This window comes from Carcharodon carcharias, chromosome 19 (assembly GCF_017639515.1).
Source record: "Carcharodon carcharias isolate sCarCar2 chromosome 19, sCarCar2.pri, whole genome shotgun sequence".
NCBI classification, from domain to species: domain Eukaryota; kingdom Metazoa; phylum Chordata; class Chondrichthyes; order Lamniformes; family Lamnidae; genus Carcharodon; species Carcharodon carcharias.
In genome coordinates this window covers 88,351,405-88,375,174 of record NC_054485.1, presented here as the reverse complement: position 1 = coordinate 88,375,174, position 23,770 = coordinate 88,351,405, and the positions used below count along the sequence as shown (strand labels likewise).

Genomic DNA, 23,770 nt, shown 5'->3' with positions numbered 1-23,770 from the left:
TTTCATCAGATTTGTCCATGATTATGCTTAGCAAAGTACTGCTGTGGCTTCCCTTCTTCAGCATGGCTGATCAGGAAACTCTCCCACTCCTTGTGCCTGCCATCAGGCATATTGGGAGGGTTTACAGGCTGATAATCAACTTGTTTGGCTATGTTCTTAATGCACCTTCTATTGCCATCAAGTCCTGGAGAGGGACTTGAATCCAAAACTTCCAGGTCAGAGGTAGGGCCGCTATCACTGCACCACAAGACACCTCCCCAGCGAATAGGAAGAGTAAATTTCTGAGACATTGGCAGCTCAAGGAGGCACTTGCACTTTTTCTTCTCTTTCCCCGTACTATTTTATTCTTTGTTATCGATTTGTCTTACAGATATCAGTGACCTATCCCGATGGCTCTCCTGCATCAGATGTACCTCTCAATGTATCATTAAGTATTGCAGGGGAAAAGGTAGTGAACGTTTCCAGTGAAGGACTGACTGACCAAATCGGTGAGCTAGGCTTTACCCTCAATGTTCCCTGGAATACGCAAGATATAAACATTAATGTAAGAGTTTGTTTCCGGTTTTCAAAAAAGATATTTGTTGATTTTGATAATTTAATGCATAACCAACAATTCTGTTCCAGTTAATGGTAAAATTTGGCCTGATTATAGCCCCTTCTCCCCATCCCCCTGACAAAACCAAATAATTGTCTTATTGGCTTACTGTCTGGGTTGGGGGCTGGGGAGCATCTGAGGGTGGGATTCTGTTCCACTGGTATTTGCCTCTTATTTCTATACTCAAAAAGTTGGGACTGGTATTCCTTACCTCCATCCCTCGCTGCGGACTTCGCTGCTGAGAGGCGCCCTTGTTGTCCGATGGTTTTCCCCCAGTCTTGCCTGCATATGGGCAAAGTTAACTTAAACCCAATCAGGAACTTAGCAAGAATATTTTTACCTTTCACACTTGATTTCCTGACATCAATATCTATCAATGTTCTACTAATTTCTTTCTCTTGTATATATCTATCTTCCCTTCAATGCATCTTCATTATTCTCCACAACTGATCCATGTAGAAATGAGTTCCACATTCTCATCATTCTCTTGGTAAAGAAGTTTCCCATGAATTCCAGGTTGGATTTATTTGTGACTCCTGCTTTTGAATTCCTCTCAAAATGAAAAAAAAATCCTTCCGTCTATCCAAATGAATGCCTTTATATTTCAAAGGCTTCTATCAGGGCTCCTCCCAGTCTTCACTTTTCAAAGAGTTAAGTTTTCAGGGAATGTACAGTTGTCACTCATTTTTCACTGGAGTGGGAATTGGCCTCTGGAGGTTCATCTGGAATACATTTCAACATAACATTCTCTCCTACAACCCAACCAGAGATCTTGGTGATAGGCCAATGTAACATTATGTAAACCCTGTTGAAGTTTTGCTGGATTCCTGATTGGATTTATTACCGCTACAATGTTCCAGTGAAGCCTGACCCAAACTGGAGGAACAGCACCTCATCTTCTAATTAGGCACTTCAAATCCTTCTGGACTTAACATACGAGTTCAACAACTTCAGGTCATGAACTATATCCTCCATTTTGATATATTTTTTCCCAACCCTCCTCACCGCAGAGGGCCAGTCTGTAACTTGTTTTTATATTTTGCTGTCAGAGTGCTGACCCTTGTTTTGTTATTAACACATACTGCTATTTGATCTTTACACCACCATTAGCATCTGCCTTAGTTTTTGACACTATCATTACCACTCTCTTTGTCCTGTGCCCATGTCATCTTTGTCAAATCTCTCCTGAGGTCCTTCCTATACCTGACCTATTTTGCTCCACCTGCTCCACCCCCTCTCTTTAACAGTAGAAAACCCATCATATTTCTACCTCTCTTCAGCTCTGAAGGAGAGTCATCTGGAAACAAAAAAAAACTGTTTCTCTCTCCATAGGTGCTGCCAGAGCTGCTGAGTTTTTCCAGCATTTTCTCTTTTTATTTGGATTAAGTAGTGTCTGATCAATATTCATGGACTCTGGTTTTGAATTCCACACAAGTGAAAAATCTTATTTCTGCCTATCCATCCTAACCACCTTATAATTGTAAATACTTTATTAAGGCACCACTCAGACTTCTCCTTTCCAGATATGAGGTGGGGCGTAGAATGATGATTTCTTTACACAGCTTTCAAGACAAATTCATCTCCCGGTGATTGACTTTATCAGTTGTTGCATTTAACAGTCAGATGCCTGTCTATTATCTCTACATTCTTCTGTTCCAAGAAACATCTACCTGTCATTTGTCTACCTGTGCCACCATCCATCTCTCAATGCATCTATTAATGTCTGTCTACCCATCTAGATATACAGCCATCTCTTGACCCTATCTGTTGCCTCTCCAGGTGAGTGTTGGGAACCATTCTACTGGGTATGAACAGATGCATAAAGCCGTGAAGAAATACTATTCTGCCAGCAAAAGGTACCTGCATATCAAGGTGCCACATGCTCTGTTGTATCCTGGAGACACCATCACGGTAAAACTGACAGCAATCAGCCAAGAGAGCATCCATAATGTCCATTACTACTATTATATGGTTAGTTTACAAAACTTTCATGAAAGGTTTCAAGGTGTAAGGCAGACCTTAATCCACAAATAATGTGGATGATTACAGTACAAATTCAACAATTTTATTGTGCCTTTACCACAGTAAAAACATCCCATGGCAACTCAAGAACAATTATCAGACAAAGTCTGACACCCAGCCAAATATGGAGATTTTTTAAAAATAGTCTTTCTAGAGATGTGGGTATCGCTGGCTAGGCAGCTGTTCTTGCCCATCCCTAATTGCCCTTGATAAGGTGGTGGTGAGCCACCTTCTTGAACCGCTGCAGTCTATGTGGTGCAGGTACACCCACAGTGCTGTTAGGGAAGGTGGTCCAGTGACAGTGAAGGAATGGCAATATATTTCCAAGTCAGGGTGGTGAGTGGCTTGGAGGTGAAGTTGCAGGAGGGGTGAGGGGTGAAAGGTGGGGAGTGGGGGTGTGGTGGGGTTCCCTTGATCCCCGTGCATAATTTCAGTCAACGATTCATTGAAATCCCTGTGAACCAATGAGAATGGTCAGTAATACCAATTTCTCCAAAGCTTCCCCCCCCCCCCACTTTCTGCCAAGACCAGAGAAAGAACCAACCCCCAAGCAAATTCCCAGCATAAGAGTTCAAATAATATTCCAGCATTGAAAATTGCACTTTGCATAGGTGCACAAGCAATACATTATTTTTTAAAAATATAGAGATATATTCATGATTCAATTAAAGAAGCCTGATTAAAATTTGAGATTGGCGCCTTATCAAAGATATGGTGTTCCTCATGGTATCCTAGGCCCAACCATCTTCAGCTGCTTCATCAATGACCTTCTCCCCATTAGAAGGTCAGAAGAGAGGATGTTCGCTGATGAGTGAAAAAATATTCCATACCATTCGCAACTCCTCAGACACTGAAGCAGTCTATGTCCATGTGCAGCAAGACTTGGATAACATTCAGGCTTGGGCTTACAAGTGGCAAGTAATATGCATACCACACAAGTGCCAGGCAATGACCATCTCCAACAAGAGCTAATCTAAACATTTCACCTTGACAATCAATGGTATTGCCATCACTGAATCCCTCACTATCAATATCCTGGGGGTTACTATTGACCAGAAACTGAACAGGACTAGCCATACAAATACTGTGGCTACAACAGCAGGTCAGAGGCTAAGAATCCTGCAGCAAATAACCCACCTCCTGATTCCCCAAAGCCTGTCCACCACCTACAAAGCACATGTCATGGAATACTTTCAACTTGATAGATGTCTGCAACTTCGACAACAGTCAAGAAGCTTGACACCATCCAGGACAAGGCATCCCACTTGCTTGACACCATCCAGGGCAAGGCATCCCACTTGATTGGCAACCCATCCACCACCTTAAACATTCACTCCCTCCACTACCAATGCACATTGGCAGCAGTGTGCACCATCTACAAGATGCACTGCAGCAACTTGTCAAGGCTCCTTTGATAACACCTTCCAATCCTGCAACCCCTACCATCTAGAAGGACAAGAGCAGCAGATACAAGGGAATGCCACCACTTGCAAATTCCCCTCCATGCCACACACCATCCTGAATTGGAAATATATCATCAAGTCCTTGACTGTTGTTGGATCAAATCCTTCAACTCCCTCCCTAACAGCATTGTGGGTGTACCTACACCCACATGGACTGCAGCGGTTCAAGAAGGCAGCTCAAGGACAATGAGGGATGCTGGCTGGCCAATGATGCACAGATGCTGCCTAAGAATAATAATAAAAAGCATGAAATTTTCAGTAAATAGCACCCATAACTGAACAACAAAATAAGCCCACAGGAACGTGGTCTGGGAGCAGGAGGCATACATTCAGCCTTTCTTTTCTCTTATTCATTCATGGGATGTGGGCTTCGCCCGCAAGGCCAGCACTTATTACCCATCCCTAGTTGTCCTTGAGAATGTGGCGGTGAGATGCCTTCTTGAACCGCTGCAGTCCGTGTGGTGTGGGTATACCCACGATCCTGCTTCTCAATTTAATTAGATTGTTAATGATCTGGTCCTTAGATCCATCTTCCACATTGGTTCCATTGCTCTTGACACTATTAACCAACAAGAAAATGTTGAATTTTTCAGTTGATCCTCTGCTGCAGCGGGTCGTTGAGAGAGAGAGAGAGAGTTTCAGGTTAACAATAACCTTTGTTTGAAAAAGTACATCTTCTCACATCATTCCTGAATGAACTAGCTCCAATTTTATGGGGTATGGGTTCCCCGACCCGAGGATCTCTCGATCTACCCTCTCATCTTCTTTAACACCTCAGCCCCTTAAACTTCTATATTCAAAAGGAATACAAGCCTGGTATATGTAACATCAGCTTCATAAATTAAGCACCATATTTTTAGCACCAGTATCATTCTGGCGAGCAGCATTGCACCCACCCCGAGAAAAACAGATCGTTCGTGAGCCGCGCTGCCCAGAATTTAATGCCGCACTCAAGATCCGGTCTGCCGAGGTAGAATAAATTCCACCCTTTTATAATCTTAATTGCCTGAATGTTCATATGCTTTTCCCAAGGACTGTATTCTGAATGTGTGCTTGCTCTGATTGCAGCTATATATTATTGTCAGGTGCTCAGCAAAAGCAAAGTGCTGGATTTCAGGAGAGTCGAGTGGACGCCGGAGACCGCATTTGAACTTCCCATCACTCGTGACATGATTCCTCATTTCCGCATTGTTGCTTATTACATCCTAATTGATGATGGCGGAGAGGAAATCATCGCAGACTACCTACAGGTTGAAGTGGGGAGCTTATGCGATATTAAGGTTTGCCGCACACTTTTTTTGTGATATATGTACCACGTTACATTCTCTGTAATCGACATCGATGCAATTTCTGCAGTGTTTCAATGGCGATCAACACAAGCTCAAGGAACAGCACGTCAACGTTCAACTTTACAGCCTTCTGGACTCAACATTGAGTTCAACAATTTTAGATCATAACCTCTGCCCCCATTTTTGTTTGTGTTTCTTTTCTGATTAGCTGTTCTTGTTTCTCTTTCACTTCGAGTTTGCACTGGGACAGCAGCTATTCAGGATCCTCCCATTCATACGTCCTCTAGACACATCTTTAGATCTTCACCTGTCCCGTTACCTCTCCTGGCCTTGCCCCAAATACACAAGTCCTAATCACGAGTATATTCCCAAAAGAGCTGTGCGGTCCTCATACAGTTCAATGGGGGAACGCGCTGCACTCTGAAAGACAACCATTCACCACCACCCTCTGCTGTCTGTCTCACAGCCAATTCTGTACCCATGGGATCTACTGCTATTTGTAAGTTCAGAAGACCATTGCTGTCTCTTGTGACTCACAATCTGACTGCAATTTACAGTTTCAGGTGGATTCAGCATTCCACCAGCACGGGAAAAGTCATGAATTATTGTTAACAGTTCTGTCGGAGAGTCCAGCGAAAGTATTTGTGCAGGCGATGGATACCAGGCTTAAAGAACTAAATACACAGGACACTATCACCATGAGGAAGGTAATGGCTCATTAGGTAGCAATGGTCCTCATACATATTTGGAAACCAATAGATCCTAAGTTAATTAGTACTGTGAAATGTGTAGAAGATGAACTTCTGGCATCATGGGACTGTCACCTTAAGGACAATCTCATTATAAAGAGATTGGAATATAAGAATTTTAAAAAGGCTTGCTACCATTATATAGAGACTTGGTTCACATCACTCGTGGGGTATTTTGGCCTCTCTTCCTATGGAGGGATATACATGCCCTAAAGGTAGTGTTACAAAAGCTTACTAAACTAATTCCTGGGATGAGGCAATTTTTTTTATTCATTCATGTGATGTGGACATCACCTAATTGCCCTTGTTCAGAGGGCATTTAAGAGCCAATCACATTGCTGTGGGTCTTGAATCAAATGTTGACCAGACCAGGCAAGCAGACTTCCTTCCTTTAAAGGCATTAGTGAACCAGATGGGTTTTTATCAAAATCAATTCCAGATTTTTACTGAATTCCAATAGCACCATCTGCCGTGGCAGGATTCAAACCCTAGTCCCCAGAGCATTACCCTGGATCACTAGCCCAGCAACAATACCACTGCACCATCGCCTCCCTTACCTTAAGGGCGTTTGAGAAGATTAGGCCTATATTCTCCAGAATTTAGAAGAATCAGAACTGATCTAATTGAACCATGTATAATTCTTAAGGGGCTGACAGGGTAGCTGCTGGGAAATAAAATTGTTTCCCCTGGCTGGGGGAATCTAGAACAAAGCGTCACAGCCCCAGAATATTAGGACTTAGATGAGGAGAAATATCTTAACATAAAGGGTTATGAATCTTTGGAACTCTGTAACCCAGAGACCTGTGGAAGCCCAGCCCTTAAAAATTTTCAAGGCAGCTGGTAGATAGATGTTTTGGATGCAAAGGAAATTAAAGGATATGGATATAGTGGGGAGAAGGTGGAGTTGAAGTAGATGATCAGCCACCATGTTGATTGGTGGAGCAGGCTCAAAGGGCTGAATGGTCCACACCAGTCCCTTTCTCTGATGTCCTAACATGCCACAGCATGGGGATAATTTTAATGTCAGCTGACAGTGTAGAAAACAGAGATATAAAGTAGGTCACCGATTACAAGCCCTGCTTGACCCTCCTGAAGATTACAGGGGATGCATATGCGGCAGTCATTCAATCACATCCATTTTACACTCACCTGCCCTGAAGTTCCAATTACCCCCACAGTATTTAATGATGTTCAGTTAATTGCCCTGGTTCTCTGAGATCAAGGTGAAATGACCATCTCCAAAAAAGGAGGATCTAACCATCTCCTCTTGACAAGTAATGGCATGACCATCACTGAATTCCCCCAGCATTAAATTCCTGGGGTTAGTATTTACAAGAAACTGAACTGCACTAGCCATATACATACTGTTTCAAAACAAAGCATGTCTGAGGCTGGAAATTCTGTGTTGAGGAACTCATCTGCTGATTCTCCCCAAGCCTGTCCAGCATCGACAAAGTACAAGCTGAGCTATAATGGAATACTATCCACTTGCCTGGACAATCATGGCTCCGACAACATTCAAGACTCTCAAGGCCAGCCAGGAAAAAGTAGCCTACTTGATTGGCAGCCCATCCACCACCTTAAGCATTCACTCCCTCCTTCACATGTACCATAAACAAGATGCAGTGCATCAAATTGTCAAGCCTCCTTTGACATCACCTTCCAAACCTGTGACCTCTACCACTGAGGAAGACAAGCTCATCAAATCCTTGGGAACACCACCACCTCCAAGATCCTCACCATCTTAATCAGAAACTATATCACTGTTGCTTCACTGTCACTGGGTTAAAATCCTGGAGCTCCCTTCCTGACAGCACCATGCATGTACCTACACCACATGCACTGCAGCAGTTCTAGAAAGTGGCTCACCCTTCTCAAGGCAATGAGGGGTGGGCAACAAAATACTGCCCATTCTAGCGATGTTCATATTCTATGGAAAAAAACCCCAAAAAATTAGACTGGGCTTTATATTTTCCTGTTCCATACCTAATCCATTTTAATTTAGGTGGTAATTTTAACCAAACCCACTGGGCATGAAACCCACAGAATCTGGTAGAAATCTAGGTTGACATCTTGCCTAATAGTGAGATTTATCTGGTGGGATATCAAACCTGGCATTGCACCAGATCTTTATAACTTCCTGATGGGTAGGCTAGGTTAAAATTGGCCCGGATTCCTGAAGTTGGAAGTGTGCTATTCTCCAAAATGTTCTTACCAATGTGCAGAAAATGAAGATATATGCAGGGTCAAATACATGGCACAGTAACCCACTAGCACCGCTAATGGACTTATTCTGCATTTTCTTCCACTAAACAGGTCTTTGAAGATTTGAATTCATATGATTTTGCATCATCACATGGAAGTGGGAATAATACTCTAGGTATCTTCCATGATTCTGGACTGTATCCTTTCTTCAACCTAAAGACAAAGCCTTCAGAATCTACAGGTAATGCATTGTAAATCACTCTAACACCAAAACTACCTGCTAATATATTGTTAATGAACCCACCAAATCTACCTGATAATATATTGTTAATGAATCCATGAAAACTACCTTGTAATATATTGTTGATGAACCCACCAAATCTACCTGATAATATATTGTTAATGAATCCACCAAAACTACCTTGTAATATATCGTTGATGAATCCACCAAAACTACCTTGTAATATATTGTTAATGAATCCACCAAAACCACCTGATGATACATTGTGACACCCACCCTTTTTAGAACAACAGTTATGGAAATAAAAGCAAATAAAACTGTGCATGCTAGCAAACTGAATTGAAGAAACAACAAACATAAAAAAGGCTGGAACTGCTCAGTAGGCAAGGCAACATCTGTGGAGAGAAAAATAATTTAATATCTTAGGTCTACAATGTGTTGTCACCTGTTGTCAGGACTGAAAGGAGCTAGAAGTGCATCTTCTAATTAAGCAAGTGTTCTATTTAATTAATTACATTTCAAGTTTTTAAATATCACTCAACTATTGACTTTAGTCATATTAAGTTGTTTAATGAGCTTAGCTATAAATTTAATGCAATACTTGTATCTCCCCAGTACCAGCTTAACCTACTGCTACGTTTAGAGTGATAACTCACTAACCAATCACCCAGCTGCTCACCTATTTAATGCCTTTGAACACTCGCTACTGGTGGCTGATAAAATATATAAAAGGCAGTACTACCTTGCCCCCTCTACACTGAATTCCCACCTGCATAAAAGTCCCAAGTTAGCACTACTTCCTCATTGCACTCTAGCCTCATGATCCCCACTCTGCTCCCAATCTGCATGGTTGCAAAACCTGTCTGCTGATGATTCACTCCCAAGTTCCAACTGCAAAGTCAGATTCTTGCTCCAGTAGTTCACATCTCTTCAAGCAACTGCTTTCAACTGATTGACAGATAACTCTCACTGCCAGGAAAGTCTTGTTAAAATAGGCTTTTCATCGAACTTGCAGTTCTGAAGTTCTAAGTCAGAGTTTGATTGATAATCTAAACTATAGCTTGAGAAAAAAAAACTTATCAGAAATATCCCAGTAGTAGCAAATTCCCAAGTTCGCACTCATTTCCCATCACATTGAGGCTTCACCGACTCCACTTTGTGCTCCCATTCTCCAATATTGGATGTTAGATAAGCATTGTGACTATGTAGAGATAGTACAGGAATCGGAGGTGTTGGTTGTATGATAGAACCTGAGGTCATCTGTGTACATATGAAAATTGGTGCTGTGTTTTTGGATAATGTCACTAAGGGCAGCATGTGGATGAGACAGGAGGGAGGCAAATATAGACCCTTGGAGTACACCAGAGGTAACATGCAGGAGCAGGAGTAGAAGCCATTGCAAGTGATTCTCTGACTAAGATTCGATTGATAAGAATGGAAGCAGGTGCGTACAGCCCTGCCAAGCTGTGTGAGAGTGGAAAGGTTTTGGAGGAGGCTGGTGTATACCATTCCATCTTGGGGTTTTGATTGCAGGTTCTTGTTTATTCTTAAGGAGAAAACAGGATTAAAATTAACAAAATCCCAGTATGGGACTTGATTTCCTGATCCTTACAATCATTAGCTCAGGCCTTCAGATTAAACTGACTCAGAAAGTGAATTGTTCCACTTGCCTTAATTGTTTTTAATATTTGTTCATGGGATGTGGATATCACTAGCTAGGCCAACATTTATTTCCCTTGCTCAGAGGGCATTTAAAAGTCAACCATATTGCTGTGGATCTGGAGTCACATGCAGAGCAGCAGATTCCTTCCCTTAGCATTTCATGGTCATCATCAGATTTTTAATTCCATATTTTAGAATTCAAATTTCACCATCTGCCATGGTGGGATTCAAATGCAGGTCCCCAGAACTTCTAGGATATTAGCTCTGTGACAATACCACTATGCCACCACCTCCTGTTACCTGATTGTCTAAACTTTTGTATATTAGTTCCTTCTCTTGTTCTTTCATGTGTCTGAAAATTTTTAAGCTAGTCAGACATTGGTTAAGCATTTCATTTTCTCAGCGCATTTATTGTAAGCAGCTTTTATGTTGTGTATCTGCAAGGAACATAACCTAATTCTCACAGCCAATCAGTTCAATCAGCCAAAACCTGCACCACTCTTCAACAATTCCATTTCCTGTCTCTGCGAAGATAACTCAGTTCCACAATGTAGGAATGTATTCACAGAAAGAAGCTTTTGAACGATTTTCCAAAACAACTTTCAACACTTATCAAGTTGAGAAATTGGATTTACCTAACAATGCCATGTCCCAAATTGAATCTTTTAAGATATACAAAAATGCCACACTAATGTGATTTATGTGTTATTTTAAATAGTGAGAGGGAAATATTTCAGTGTATTATTCAATCAAGAAGGATTCAGAGAGAAGCAGGGTATGGGTTTAAAGGGAAAGGGAATGAGTGAAATGGAAATAGAAAGGGAGAGAGAGAGAGAGTGATAGTAATTCTGTGTAAGCTTCTGTACTGAACACTGGGTAAAACCCAAGTCTCTCTTTCCCTGTATCCACTTTAACAATTCACATGAAGTTTCTTTTGCCTCTCCTCTGTTTTCCTTCCAAAATGTATCAATTCACATTTTTCAGCATTGAAATTAACCTGCCATGTGTTAATCCATTTCAGCAGATTGCCTAAGCCCTCCTGAATTCTGTTACCACTCCCTTCCCTGTTCTTCAGATTGAAATTATGCCTTGTAAGCTTATGTCCAGGTCATTAATATATATCACTAAGATCAGTTACCCTAATAGTAATCCATGGGGGACACCACTATATACCTCCCTCCAGACTGAAGCAACAGTTCACAATTGCTCTGTGCTTTTGGCCCTTACCTAGTATATCCATTTTGTCACTGCCACTTTTATCCCATGGGAATCAGCATTGCTAGTTATTCACTTTTGAGGCACATTATTTCCGCCCCATTTGGACATGGCCCTAGACCTCTCCAATTCCAATGTCCCATCAAATTAGTAGGGCAGATATAACATAGGTAAGATGCAGACCAAAGCTCCCTCTACACTTTACCATCAAACACTCCAAGGACAGGCACAGCATGGATTAGACACAGAGGAAATCACCTTCTCCAGTGGTCAATCAAACATGCACAGGAAAGGAAAGCATAGAATAGATACAGAGTAAAGCTGCATCTAAATATGCCTCCATCTCTCCTCCCCGCTCTGTCTCTTTCAAGTCTCTGCCTCTCTGCAGAGCAAGAGAGAAAGAAAGGGGAGTAGAGGAGAAAAGAGATAGACAGAGATGGAGAGAGATAACCAGCAAGTCTAGTACACCTTTTCTCTGCTACTCTCTATCTATATTTCTTCTTCTCTTTCTCTCTTTTATTCTCCTCTCTCTCTACCTTTCAGATGGCATGAATATCTCACCTGCAAAGGAGGAATGCATTCTATGAAACAAAGATAATATTTTACATTTATCCTTTCAATTTGCTCTGACAAACTCTCTCACAAATATCATCATTCTCTTGCATGTGCCTGCCTGTCAGTCTCATTCTTTCTTGAATCATCAACTCTCCCTTTGAGAGAAAGAGAGAGAGAGAGAGACAGAGAGAGTGTTGAAGGAACTTCACTCTATATAAAAACGCTGCTGTAACAGCTCCTAGAGTGTTTGATGGGACATATTAATCTACTGTGTATAACCACTATCCAGCTTTGATGGACAGAGCATGTTCAGTACACAGGGAGTGAAAGGGAATGATTCACTCTTGTCTTCAACTGTTTGGCCCATTGTATGTCTCATCTGATCCAATGAGTGAAAAAGTGTGTTGAGAATGATTGCCCTTAGCAAGGCAACATTTGACTATCAAGGAGTCTTAGTATAAGTGAAGTGAGTGGGAAACAGAAGGAAATTTTTCCACTGATTGAAGTCATAACTAGCTCAAAGGAAGATGATTGTGCTTATTGGAGGCCAAAAGTCTCAGCCCAAGGACATCACCACAGGAGTTCTTCAAGATAGTCTCCTAGGCCCAACCGCCTTAGCTGCTTCATCAACGACCTTTCCTCCATCATTGGGTCAGCATGGTGATGTTTGATGTTTATTGCATAGTGTTCAGTTCCATCCTTGGCTAACAAAGCAGTGTATGCTTGAACACAGAAAAACCTGAGCAATGTTCAGACTTGGAATGATAAATTACATGCGCCTTACATTGGCCAGACAGTGACAGTCTTCAATGAGAGAGAATGTACATACTGCCCCTTGGAATTCAAGATTCATGGCTTAACCCCACACCACCAACATCCGGGCTTGGCAAGAGGACAGGGTGGAGAGAGGGTGAGCTAGCCACATAAATAATATGTCTACAAGAGCTGGGCAGAGGCTGGGAATTCTGCAGCAAGTAATTCAGTGCCTGACTCCCCAAAGCCTGTCATTGTCACTTGATCAGAAACCTGAAATTGCCTCCCGAATGGCATTGTGGGTGGCAATATACCAGATTGACAATAATGTTTCAAGTGGATGGCTCACCACCAGCTTCTTGAGGGCATTTAGGGATGGGCAATAAATGTTGGTCTTAACAACGACTCTCATGTCACATGTTAAAAGTGAAACAGTATTTTGCAACATTTTTTCCTGTATTGGTGCCAATTTTTTGTCGATGTTGTGACATGGGATTGTAGAGCCAATGTTAATTCCTGGTATTTAGGAAGGAGAGACAACAAGGAAAAGGCGGTGGAGTTGCATTGCTGGTTAAAGAGGAAATTAACGCAATAGTGAGGAAAGATATTAGCTCCGATAATGTGGGATCCGTATGGGTAGACCTGAGAAACACTAAGGGTCAAAAAAAACATTAGTGGGGGTTGTATATAGACCCCCAAATTGTAGTGGTGATGTTGGGAATGGCATTAAACAGGATATTAGAGACACATGTAATAAAGGAACATGCACAATTATGGGTGACTTTAATATGCACATAGATTGGGCAAATCAAATTAGTAACTATACCATAGAGGAGGAATTCCTGGAGTGTATACAGGATGTTTTTTTCTGGACCAATGCATTTAGGACCCAACGAGAGAACAGGCCACCCTCGACTGGGTATTGTGTAATGAAAAAGGAATAATTGCCAATCTAGTTGTGCGAGGCCCCTTGGGGATGAGCGACCATACTATGATAGAATTCTTCATCAAGATGGAGAGTGACATAGTTGATTCTGAGGCTTGAGCCCTGAATCTTAAAAGAAACTACGATGGTTTGAGGCGTCAACTGGCTATGATGGATTGGGAAATGCTACTTAAAGAGATGACTATGGATAGGCAATGACAAACATTCAAAGAATGCATCGGCGAATTGCAACAATTGTTTATTCCTGACTGGTGCAAAAGTAAAACAGGAAAGCTGGCCAAACCATGGCTTACAAGGGAAATTAGAAATAGTATTAGATGCAAAGGAGAGGCAGACAAATTGGCCAGAAAAAAAACAGACCTGAGGATTGGGAGCAGTTTAGAGTTCAGCAAAGGAGGACCAAGGGATTGATTAAGAAGGGAAAAATAGAGTATGAGAGTAAGCTTGCAGGGAACATAAAAACTGACTGCGAAGGTTTCTATAGGTATGTGAAGAGAAACAGGTTGGTGAAGACAAATGTAGGTCCATTTCTGTCATAAACAGGGGAATTTATAATGGGGAACAAAGAAATGGCTGAACAACTCAATACATACTTTGGTTCTGTCTTCACAATGGAGGACACAAATAACTTACCAGAAATGTTGGGGAACACAGGGTTTAGTGAGAAGGAGAAACAGAAAGAAACCAATATTAGTAAGGAAATGGTGTTGGGGAAATTGATGGGATTGAAGGCCGATTAATCCACAGGGCCTGATAATCTACATCCCAGAGTACTTAAGAAAGTGGGCCTAGAAATAATGGATCCATTGGTGGTCATCTTCCAAGATCCTATAGACTCTCGAACTGTTCCTACAGATTGGAGGTTAGCTAATGTAACCCCACTATTTAAAAAGGGAGGTAGAGAGAAAACAGGGAATTATAGACCAGTCAGCCTGACGTTTGTGGTGGAGAACATCCTAGAGTCCATTATAAAAGATCGAATAGCTGAGCACGTGGAAAACAGTGGCAGAATTGGACAGAGTCAGTATGGATTTATGAAGGGGAAATCATGCTTGACAAATCTACTGGAATTTTTCAAGGATGTAACTAGTAGAGTTGATGAGGGAGAGCCATTGGTGAAAGCTCCAGCGACAACGCCTTGCATCCGAAACGGTCACCTGGCAACTACCTATCCAGGGAAGTAACTCCAATCTACAGCTGCTTATCGAATCCTGCCTCATTGGCGGGGAGTGAGTGCAGGGAGCTGCTCGGGGCTGCTTCTCATTGGAACCCGGGTGGCTTCTAAAACTGGTTCCTGTCTGGCTAAGGACGGGCCATTCAGCCACCTGCCGAGTGCTGGCAGCAGTGCAATGGGGTGCGGTCTTTTTTTGAGGTGGCGGTGCGGGGCGGGCTGGGGGGAGGGGGCAGGTGGGGGGAGCACGGCCTGATTGGCCTGGCTCTATGACAGCAAAGACTTTGGAATAGCTCCAGACTTTCAGGGTTCTCCTTTTGCCCAGCGTGTGAAACTAGTTCGGCAAGCTACAGGGGCTAATTTTCGCTCTGACCCTTGAAGAACAGGTAGGCATCAAGGCAGGTTGTCTTCCCAGGGTCGGCGACCAGTGGGCGCTGTCGCCAGATCTCTGGTGTTTAAAGCAGCTGAAGAAGTGGTACGTGGGGCACAGTTTGACAGAGGGAGCTTGAGCAGCTTTTGTTCAGGTTGCGTTTGCATTTTGGTCGCATTTAACTTGGTTGCGGGGTGGGGGCAAGGGGAGACCGTACAGGCATCTGCACTGAACTTTGGCACCTCGTATTGAGGCAGCGAGGTGACTCCAAGCTGATGAAGGAGATCCCAAGGCGTCCAGAGGTTACACACGTGGCTATGGATCCCAGTAATGTTGTTGGTGTAACTGAGGCTTGATGGACATTGAACTCTGCCAGTCATCCCTCGTTCTTCTACGACCCAGAATGTCGTACATTCTTTTCACTGTCCAAGTGAAATTCTCCTGACGTCTCCCAACCACTGCACCAGGCGAGCAGCGGGATGATGACTCTATTCTCTAGGTTGCGCTCTCATTGGTGAAGATCGGCCATGAGCTCTTACAAAAAAAAAACACCTCGGTTTCGAGACTGAGGTGGCTGCCGCCACTTTGATCCCTGTATGTGCGCTGGTGGGCCTGAGTTGTGAGTTTGGAATAGTCTAGAACTAGGGGACGCAGTCTCAGAATAAGGAGTAGGCCATTTAGGAATGGGATGAGGAGGAATTTCTTCACTCAGGGCGTGGTGAATCTTTGGAATGCTCTACCCCGGAGAGCTATGGAGGCTCAGCCCTTGAGCATGTTCAAGACTAAGATCCATGGATTTCTCCATTTTAAAAACATTTTGGGATACGGGAGTAGTGCGGGGAAATGGTTTGGAAATAGAGGATCAGTCATGAACTCATTGAATGGCAGAGCCAGCTCGAAGGGCTGAATGACCTACTCCTGCACCTATTACTTATGTTCCTTTTTCTAAGGAAGCGAACTTGTCTTTTATTGATTCAAGTTTTGACTTCTCTTATTCTTTCTCCTTTGGAAAGTTGTGCCCACTTTAAGGATTCCTTGTTGGATCTTGAATCGCTCTTGCACCGGTGAAGCATTCACTTCACTGAAACTGTTCCAATCCTGTCACCAAAGAGTGGGCAGTGTTTGCACGGCTGGATGGACCTTCAATTCCATTCACCTCTTGCCTCAACCTCTTTACATTCCCCCTCTCTGCCCCTCCCCAACCGTGTCAGAAACGGTCCCAGGCAAAATGCTGTGAACTCAGTCAGTGAGATCGAGCAGAGCCTCGACGACAATTCCCCAAATGCCCTCGTAAGCCACGCCATGCTGAATTCCGAGAGATCTCCATCTCCTTCATAATCTATTCCACACCTTCCTTCCTGCTTGTCACTTTTGCCTGATCTTTCTCCCTTTCCTGTTTAGCTTTCTGTCCCCGGCATCTTCTGTCTCCAGTGACAGTCACTGACGCCCCCTCACAGGTCCGAGCGGAGAATCTCTTTCTCCTCCTCATAGTCGGCCGCCATCTCCAGATCCGCCGCTCCACCGTCGTGTTTCCGCGGTTTCTCCGCCGGCTGCTCCGTCTCGTCATTCCCCAGCTCCAGGTCTCCGTCAGCCTCCGCCATCAAGTCCACTCAGGACCTCTTGGAGTAGTTCATTGCTACCACCAATTGTTAAGCAGAGGTGAGGTCCTGCTGCCTGCCGTCAGAGGGAGTGTGTGTGTGTGAGAGAGAGAGAGAGAAACGGGCATGACTGTTTGGCATTGTAGAAGTGTTGGAGATCCAGGCTTCTAGTAATTTATTCACTCGGTCTGCTTGCTGAAGCTCTACCTGTAGCGATGGCTGTTGAAATTGCCAGTGGAGACGGCTGGCTTGTTGACTATCGTTAGAGCCATGTTGGGCCACTCTCTGTCGCATGCTTGTAAACATTCACGATTGTCTGCTTAAAAACAAAAAGCTGCGGATGCTGGACCTTGCCCACTCTGATGGTAATGAAGAGTGGTAAGCTGTGTGCCCCGAGTCATTTCTGCGTCTTCAGATATCATGTTGGCCCGGTAAGTATTTGGCTATACCGTATTCTGTGCATAATTAACAGAGTATCATGTGGAATCTCTTTTTTTTTCTTTCATGGGATGTGGGTGTCGCTGGCGAGGCCAGCATTTGGTGCCCATCCCTAATTGCTCTTGAACTGAGTGTCTCACTCAGCCATTTTAAAGGGCAGTAAAGAGTCAACTACATTGCTGTGGGTCTGGAGTCACATGAAGGCCAGGCCAGACAGGGACAGCAGATTCCCTTCCCTAAAGGGGCAGCCGATTATACAAATAACAATCGACAATAATTTTATGGGTCACCATTGCTGAGACTAGCTTTATGTTCCAGCTTTTTATTAATTGAATTTGAATTCCAATTATGTACCTTCGTCTGATATGGTATGGGTTCAGGAGTATGCTAATTATGTTCCCGTAACAATCTCTAATGCTTCACTCTAGATAGCCCTTCAATGTTGCATTGTTAAATTCAAAATGCCAGATTGGTTATTTTAGTTAGTTGGCCTTGAAAGTCATCTTTGGTTGACATGTTCGATGCTTTTAAGCTCTTCAGGCCCTCTTCCTGATGACAATTACTGGCAAAGTTCCTGATGTACTTCCAAATAGTGGGAGTCTATGTGCAGGCTGTCAAGAACCGCCCCCCTCCACCCCACCCCCATGAGTTAAAGGCAAGGACAGTGGACAATTGAGTAATGTGAACTGTTCTGAATTATTTCTAGGGAGCGGACCAAGGTCAATTGTTATCAGGCAGAAAGAACAGGAAGAACATGGGATCGATGGTAAGTGGAATTATTTTGTCAAACTCCTTTGGAAAGCAAGTTGTCACTAATTTTTGCTGTGATGTCTCTTCATTTATGTTGATTGAGCATTGCTTGTATTTTACTGACTGGGCTTACATAATGGACAAAGCAGCTTTTGACATGGATATCAACTGTGACATCACATGTTAACATATTTACATATTAAAATTGCCAATAAAGGAAAAGTTTCTTTGGCGATCTTATTGCATTAAAATTCCTGCTGTTTGAAAAGAGACATTTTCCATCATGAGAGAATTCTTTTGAGCCAAATCAGAGCCTTCTGCAGTACTGACTGTTAAAGTTTCTAAAGGTAAGTGAAGAGAAAAGGATTGGTGAAGACAAATGTACATCCCTTATGTCAGAAACAGGGGAATTTATAATGGGGAACACAGAAATGGCTGATCAACTCAATACATGCTTTTGTTCTGTCTTCACAAAGGAGGACACAAATAACGTACCAGAAATGTTGGGGAACACATGGTTTAGTGAGAAGGAGAAACAGAAAGAAATCAGTATTAGTAAGGAAATGGTGTTTGGGAAATTGATGGGATTGAAGGCCAATAAATTCCCCAGGGCCTGATAATCTACATCCCAGAGTACTTAAGAAAGTGGGCCTAGAAATAATGGATCCATTGGTGGTCATCTTCCAAGTTCCTATAAACTCTGGAACAGTTCCTACAGATTGGAGGTTAGCTAATGTAACCCCACCATTTAAAAAGGAAGGTAGAGAGAAAACAGGGAATTATAGACCAGTCAGCCTGACGTTGGTAGTGCGGAACATTCTAGAGTCCATTTTAAAGATTGAATAGCTGAGCACGTAGAAAACAGTGGCAGAGTGGGACAGAGTTAGTATCGATTTACAAAAGGGAAATCATGCTTGACAAATCTACTGGAATATTTCAAGGATGTGACTATTAGAGTTGATGAGGGGGGGCCAATGGACGTGGTTCATTTGGAATTTCAGAAGGCTTTCGACAAATCCCACATAAGAGATTGGCGTGTAAGATTAAAGCACATTGGATTGGGGGTAGTGTATTTAGATGATTAGAATATTGGTTGGCAGACAGGAAACAAAGAATAGGAATAAATGGGCCTTTTTTCCAATTGGCAGGCAGTGACTTTTGGGGTACCGCAGGAATTGGTGCTGGGACCCCAGCTATTCACAATATATATTAATGATTTAGATGAGGGAACTAAATGTAATATCTCCAAATTTGCAGATGACACAAAGCCTGGTGGGAGGGTGAGCTGTGAGGAGGATGGAGAGATGATTCAGTGTGAATTGCCCAAGCTGAGTGAGTGGGCAAATGCATGGCAGGTGCACTATAATGTGGATAAATGTGTGGTTATCCACTTTGGTAGCAAAAATGGGAAGACATTATTATCTGAATGGTTATAAATTGAGAGCGGGGAATGTGATATGAGACCTCGGTGTCCTTGTTACACCAGTTGCTGTAGGTAAGCCTGCAAATGCAGCAGGCGGTAAAGAAGGTAAATGGCATGTTGGCCTTCATAGCGAGAGGATTTGAGTGCAGGAACAGTGATGTCTTGCTGCAATTGTACAGGGCCTTGGTGAATCACACCTCTAGTATTGTGTGCAGTTTTGGTCTCCTTATCTGAGGAAGGATGTTCTTGCTATAGAGGGAGTGCAGCAGAGGTTCACCAGACAGATTCCTGGGATGGTGGAATTGACATATGATGAGAGACTGAGTCGGTTAGGATTATATTTGCTGGAGTTCAGAAGAATGTGGGGGGGATCTCATAGAAACCTATCAAATTCTGGCAGGTAAAGACAGAGTAAATGCAGGACGAGTATTCCTGATGGTGGGGGAGTCCAGAATCAGGGGCCGCGGTCTGAGGATATGGGGTAGAGCATTTAGAACTGAGATGAAGAGAAATTTCTTCACCCAGAGAGTCGTGAGCCTGTGGAATTCACTACCACAGAAAATAGTTGAGGCCAAAACATTGTGTGTTTTGAAGAAGGAGTTGGGTGTAGCTCTTGGGGTGAAAGGGATCAAAGGATATGGGGAGAAAGTGGGAGCAGGCTATTAAGTTGGATGATCAGCCATGATCATAATGAATGGTGGAGCAGGCTTGAAGGGCCTTATGGCCTACTCCTGCTTCTATTTTCTATGTTTCTATGTATGTTTCTTCCCTTACACTATGGAAAGTCCTGAATTTCAGCTTTAGGATATGCTGTATAACCCAGCTGTATAACCCAGGGTGAAGTGCCACATTTACAGACCATGATTCTACGGCAATTTATTTTGCTGGTCAGAAAGTGAAGTGATGTGGGATTCCCATATTTAAGTTTCTGTCTGAGTGTGCCCAGAGTGCAGAAAGCAAATCCAGATTTATACAACAAGAAACCTGATGCAGATTAATGCATTTGCCTTCACTATCTCCGGCTTAGTTATTGCCTGAGAACAATACAGGAAAAAAACATCTCACTGGAAAGACTGCAACCTTACACCTGAAACAACTTATTCTTCCAGTGATTCTTTTCCTGAAAAATATGCATTATTCACAGCATTTATAAAGGTACATTCCATATCAGTTCAAATTTGACATTACCTAAAGTGCAAAACAGTTCAGTTTCTTTCAACACAGCTTCTGGCACTCGGAGATGCCTCATTGTCCATACAAATGCAGATTATACTTACAATATTTACATTTCATGTCAAACATTCTCTAGTGCACACTGCCCGATGCATTCTGCATGGGTTGCTGCCCCTCCATACACTATGCATGGGTCTTATACCCATGCATGGTGTATGGAAGGGTATACACTTTCCCCATTGAGCCTTTGTGGCAGCTGCCCCAAGCTTAAGTGCTTCACTCAATACCTAGTCTTGGGCCTTAGAATGCGCCAGTGTGCAACACTTGGTCATTACAGCTCTTTGCACTGGAAGACCAAAACATTTCCAGCTTCCACTGAAATCCGTACAAAAAGGTAATGGTGAGATCTATAAATGGCGAGTGATCTTCACTGCACAACCTTCATTTAACTGCTGCTCAACAGCCATGTGCTAAGGCTGAAAAGCTGCAAGGCCTTGGAAGACAGGTGGGCACACTTTCCGCTCCTTTACATTAGTATTATCAACAGAATCCAGGTGCTCAACAAAACTAGCGTAACTATTTGGGGATGTTAAAACATCAAGCAAGTTACACCCAAAAATGCCTACCGACTGTTTTCTGCAATATTTTATACTGGTTCAGGATTCAATTCACAAACTTCCCATGCTCCCACGTGGTTATTGACAACTTCCACCTATTGCGCTGATTAGAGAGGGCTCTTAAAATTGTGATAATTTTTTGAGCAGCCTCACTTGATTGGCACCACATCCACATACATTCAGTCCCTCCACCACCGATGCATAGTAGCAGCAGTGTGTACCATCTACAAGATGCACTGCCGGAATTTCCCAAGGCCCCTTTGACAGCACCTTCCAAACCCATGACCACTACCATCTAAAAGGACAAAGGTAGCAGACACATGGGAACACCACCACCTAGAAGTTCCCCTCCAAGCCACTCAACATCCTGACTTGGAAATATATTCCTTCGCTGTCACTGGGTCAAAATCCCAGAACTCCCGTCCTAACAACACTGTGGGTGTACCTACACCACATGGACTGCAGCATTTCCAGACGGCAGCTCACCACCACCACCTCAAGGGCAACTAGGGATGGGCAATAAATGCTGGCCCAGCCAGCACAGCCCACACCCCGTGAATGAATAAATAAAAAGATGCACAAGCAACAGAGCCTTGTTTTTATAAGATTAGAATATGTTCAAGTTACAAAGAAGCTGATTTTTACAAAGCAGTGAAAATAGTCATGGCTCAATATAGTTTTTGTTAATAAATTGTTACAGACAGGGGAGGGAGGCAAACCTGAACCACTTTATTTCCTCGCCATCTGCCCATATGAGGAGAGGTTTTAATTTTTGAAATAGGCAGTGGTATGTTTCCCCAAACCCTCTGTTTGTGAGGTCAATTTTTAAACTGACTGACAGTAAACACTCTTCAGGGTTTAATCAGAAGTATAGTTTATTCATACATTAAAACAACTTCATACACACACACACACAAGCACATAATGAGAAGATAGGAAAGAGGAGAATTTACAGTTTTGAACAACTTAAAACAAAGACAAAACACAGCTAGGGATATCAGTTCATGTGATTGCCAGAGTCCAAAAAGTCAGAGTCCAATGAGAGCTCCTTCATGGAGGAGTTACAGTTGAGGGTGGTTCAGATTGCTGAATTGGGAGTTGCAGAATTCCTTTAAAATTGCTATGAGATGAGGTTGGTATAGAGAGACTTAGTCTGTTGAGCTGGTAATGACAGAAATCTTCCAGGAAAAACAAGCTTCTAAGAGGTTTAGGCCTGCGGTAGGCTGTTTGTCAGCTATGGTAGTTGCAGCTAGAGGTTAAACAGCAAGCTGAGTTGTGAGTATAGAAATGTAGTGTTAAAACTTCCCAAAAGCCAGAACCTTAGGTCATGTGATGCTGTCCATAAATGAGTCAGTTGTAGGCTAACAAGCAATTTCTATGCCTCTGGTCAAAATTCATTGTTCGCCTTATGAGATACATGATGGCTGTTAGTGCCTCTGCAGAGGCACAGTGTCCTGAGTTTCGCTGGCTCTTTCATCGTTACAAGCCGAGTCTGGGAAGACAGGTCATCAGAAGGTCCCTGAATTCATTGAATGTACAGAGAAACATATGGAATAGGAGCAGAAGTAGGCCATTTAGCCCCTTGATCCTGCTTTGCCACATTCCCTTCTACCGCCTGATAACCTTTGACTCCCTTGTATAACAAGAATTAATGTAATGTGCCCTCACAATGACAGGTGTGCCATTTCACAAGGATGAGGATTGAGCTTTTGTCCTGCAACTTCTGTTGGAAATTTCCAGAAACTGTAGCCAACTTGTCAATCTTGTAACCTGTAGCAGCCATCTTTTGGTTCAGCAAAGTCCAGTTTTTAAAGAAGCAAGACAAGTAAGGTTTGATTTAAACAGCTTATGGCCCCTTTTATGCCTTGGGGACATGACTAAATCAATTTTCTTTGACTTGGCGTGAGATGTTGAATTTGCTTCCAAACCACTTTCAGGCAATGCATTCCAGATCTTCAGCAGAAGATCAACAACAAGATCAATAACTTATATTTATGTAGCACTGTTAATGTAATGAAATGTCTCAAGTGCCTTCGCAGGAGCATTATGGAACAAAGTATGACACCAAAACACATAAGGAGATATTAGACCATATGACCAGATAGGTAAGCTTTAAGGGGCATATCAAAGGTTGAGAGATAGGGAGGTGTAGGGAGTGAATCCCAGAGATTGCATAGCCTAGGCAACTGAAGGCAGGGCCATCAATAGAGGAGCAATTATGATTGATCTGTAAGAACCCAAGAGTAATGATATAAGATGTTGTGAAATGACATTTGCAGCCCAGTAAGACCTGAGGTCAGAAGCACCCATGCTGAAATTCTACCTCACTAATGTTTTCATTATTTCTTGTGTTTCCCTCTGCACTATAGTTCATGTTGATGTGACACATTCTACATTTAATGACAGCTCAGTGTCCAAGCTGGATACCGTTCCCAGAAATGAAACTTTCAGGTACAGCAGAGGCACAGTGTCCTCATATTTTCATCAGACTGTCAATATTCAATATGTGGAGACAATTGGAAATTTTTTGATAAT

The 23,770-nt window shown here is 42.8% G+C and overlaps 1 protein-coding gene and 1 pseudogene across 2 annotated transcripts in view; one reads left to right on the top strand and one right to left on the bottom strand.

Moving 5' to 3' along the window:
- Positions 1-23,770, top strand: part of LOC121291710 (complement C3-like) — a 73,317-nt gene that overhangs the window by 36,471 nt on the left and 13,076 nt on the right. For both annotated transcript variants that reach the window (XM_041213203.1, XM_041213202.1), the window contains exons 11-17: positions 371-544; positions 2,375-2,566; positions 5,166-5,360; positions 5,927-6,076; positions 8,435-8,564; positions 17,979-18,038; positions 23,605-23,686. In XM_041213203.1, the coding sequence (XP_041069137.1) occupies positions 371-544; positions 2,375-2,566; positions 5,166-5,360; positions 5,927-6,076; positions 8,435-8,564; positions 17,979-18,038; positions 23,605-23,686 (983 nt within the window). The remainder of the gene's footprint in view (positions 1-370; positions 545-2,374; positions 2,567-5,165; positions 5,361-5,926; positions 6,077-8,434; positions 8,565-17,978; positions 18,039-23,604; positions 23,687-23,770) is intronic.
- Positions 16,476-16,870, bottom strand: LOC121291711 (annotated as a pseudogene).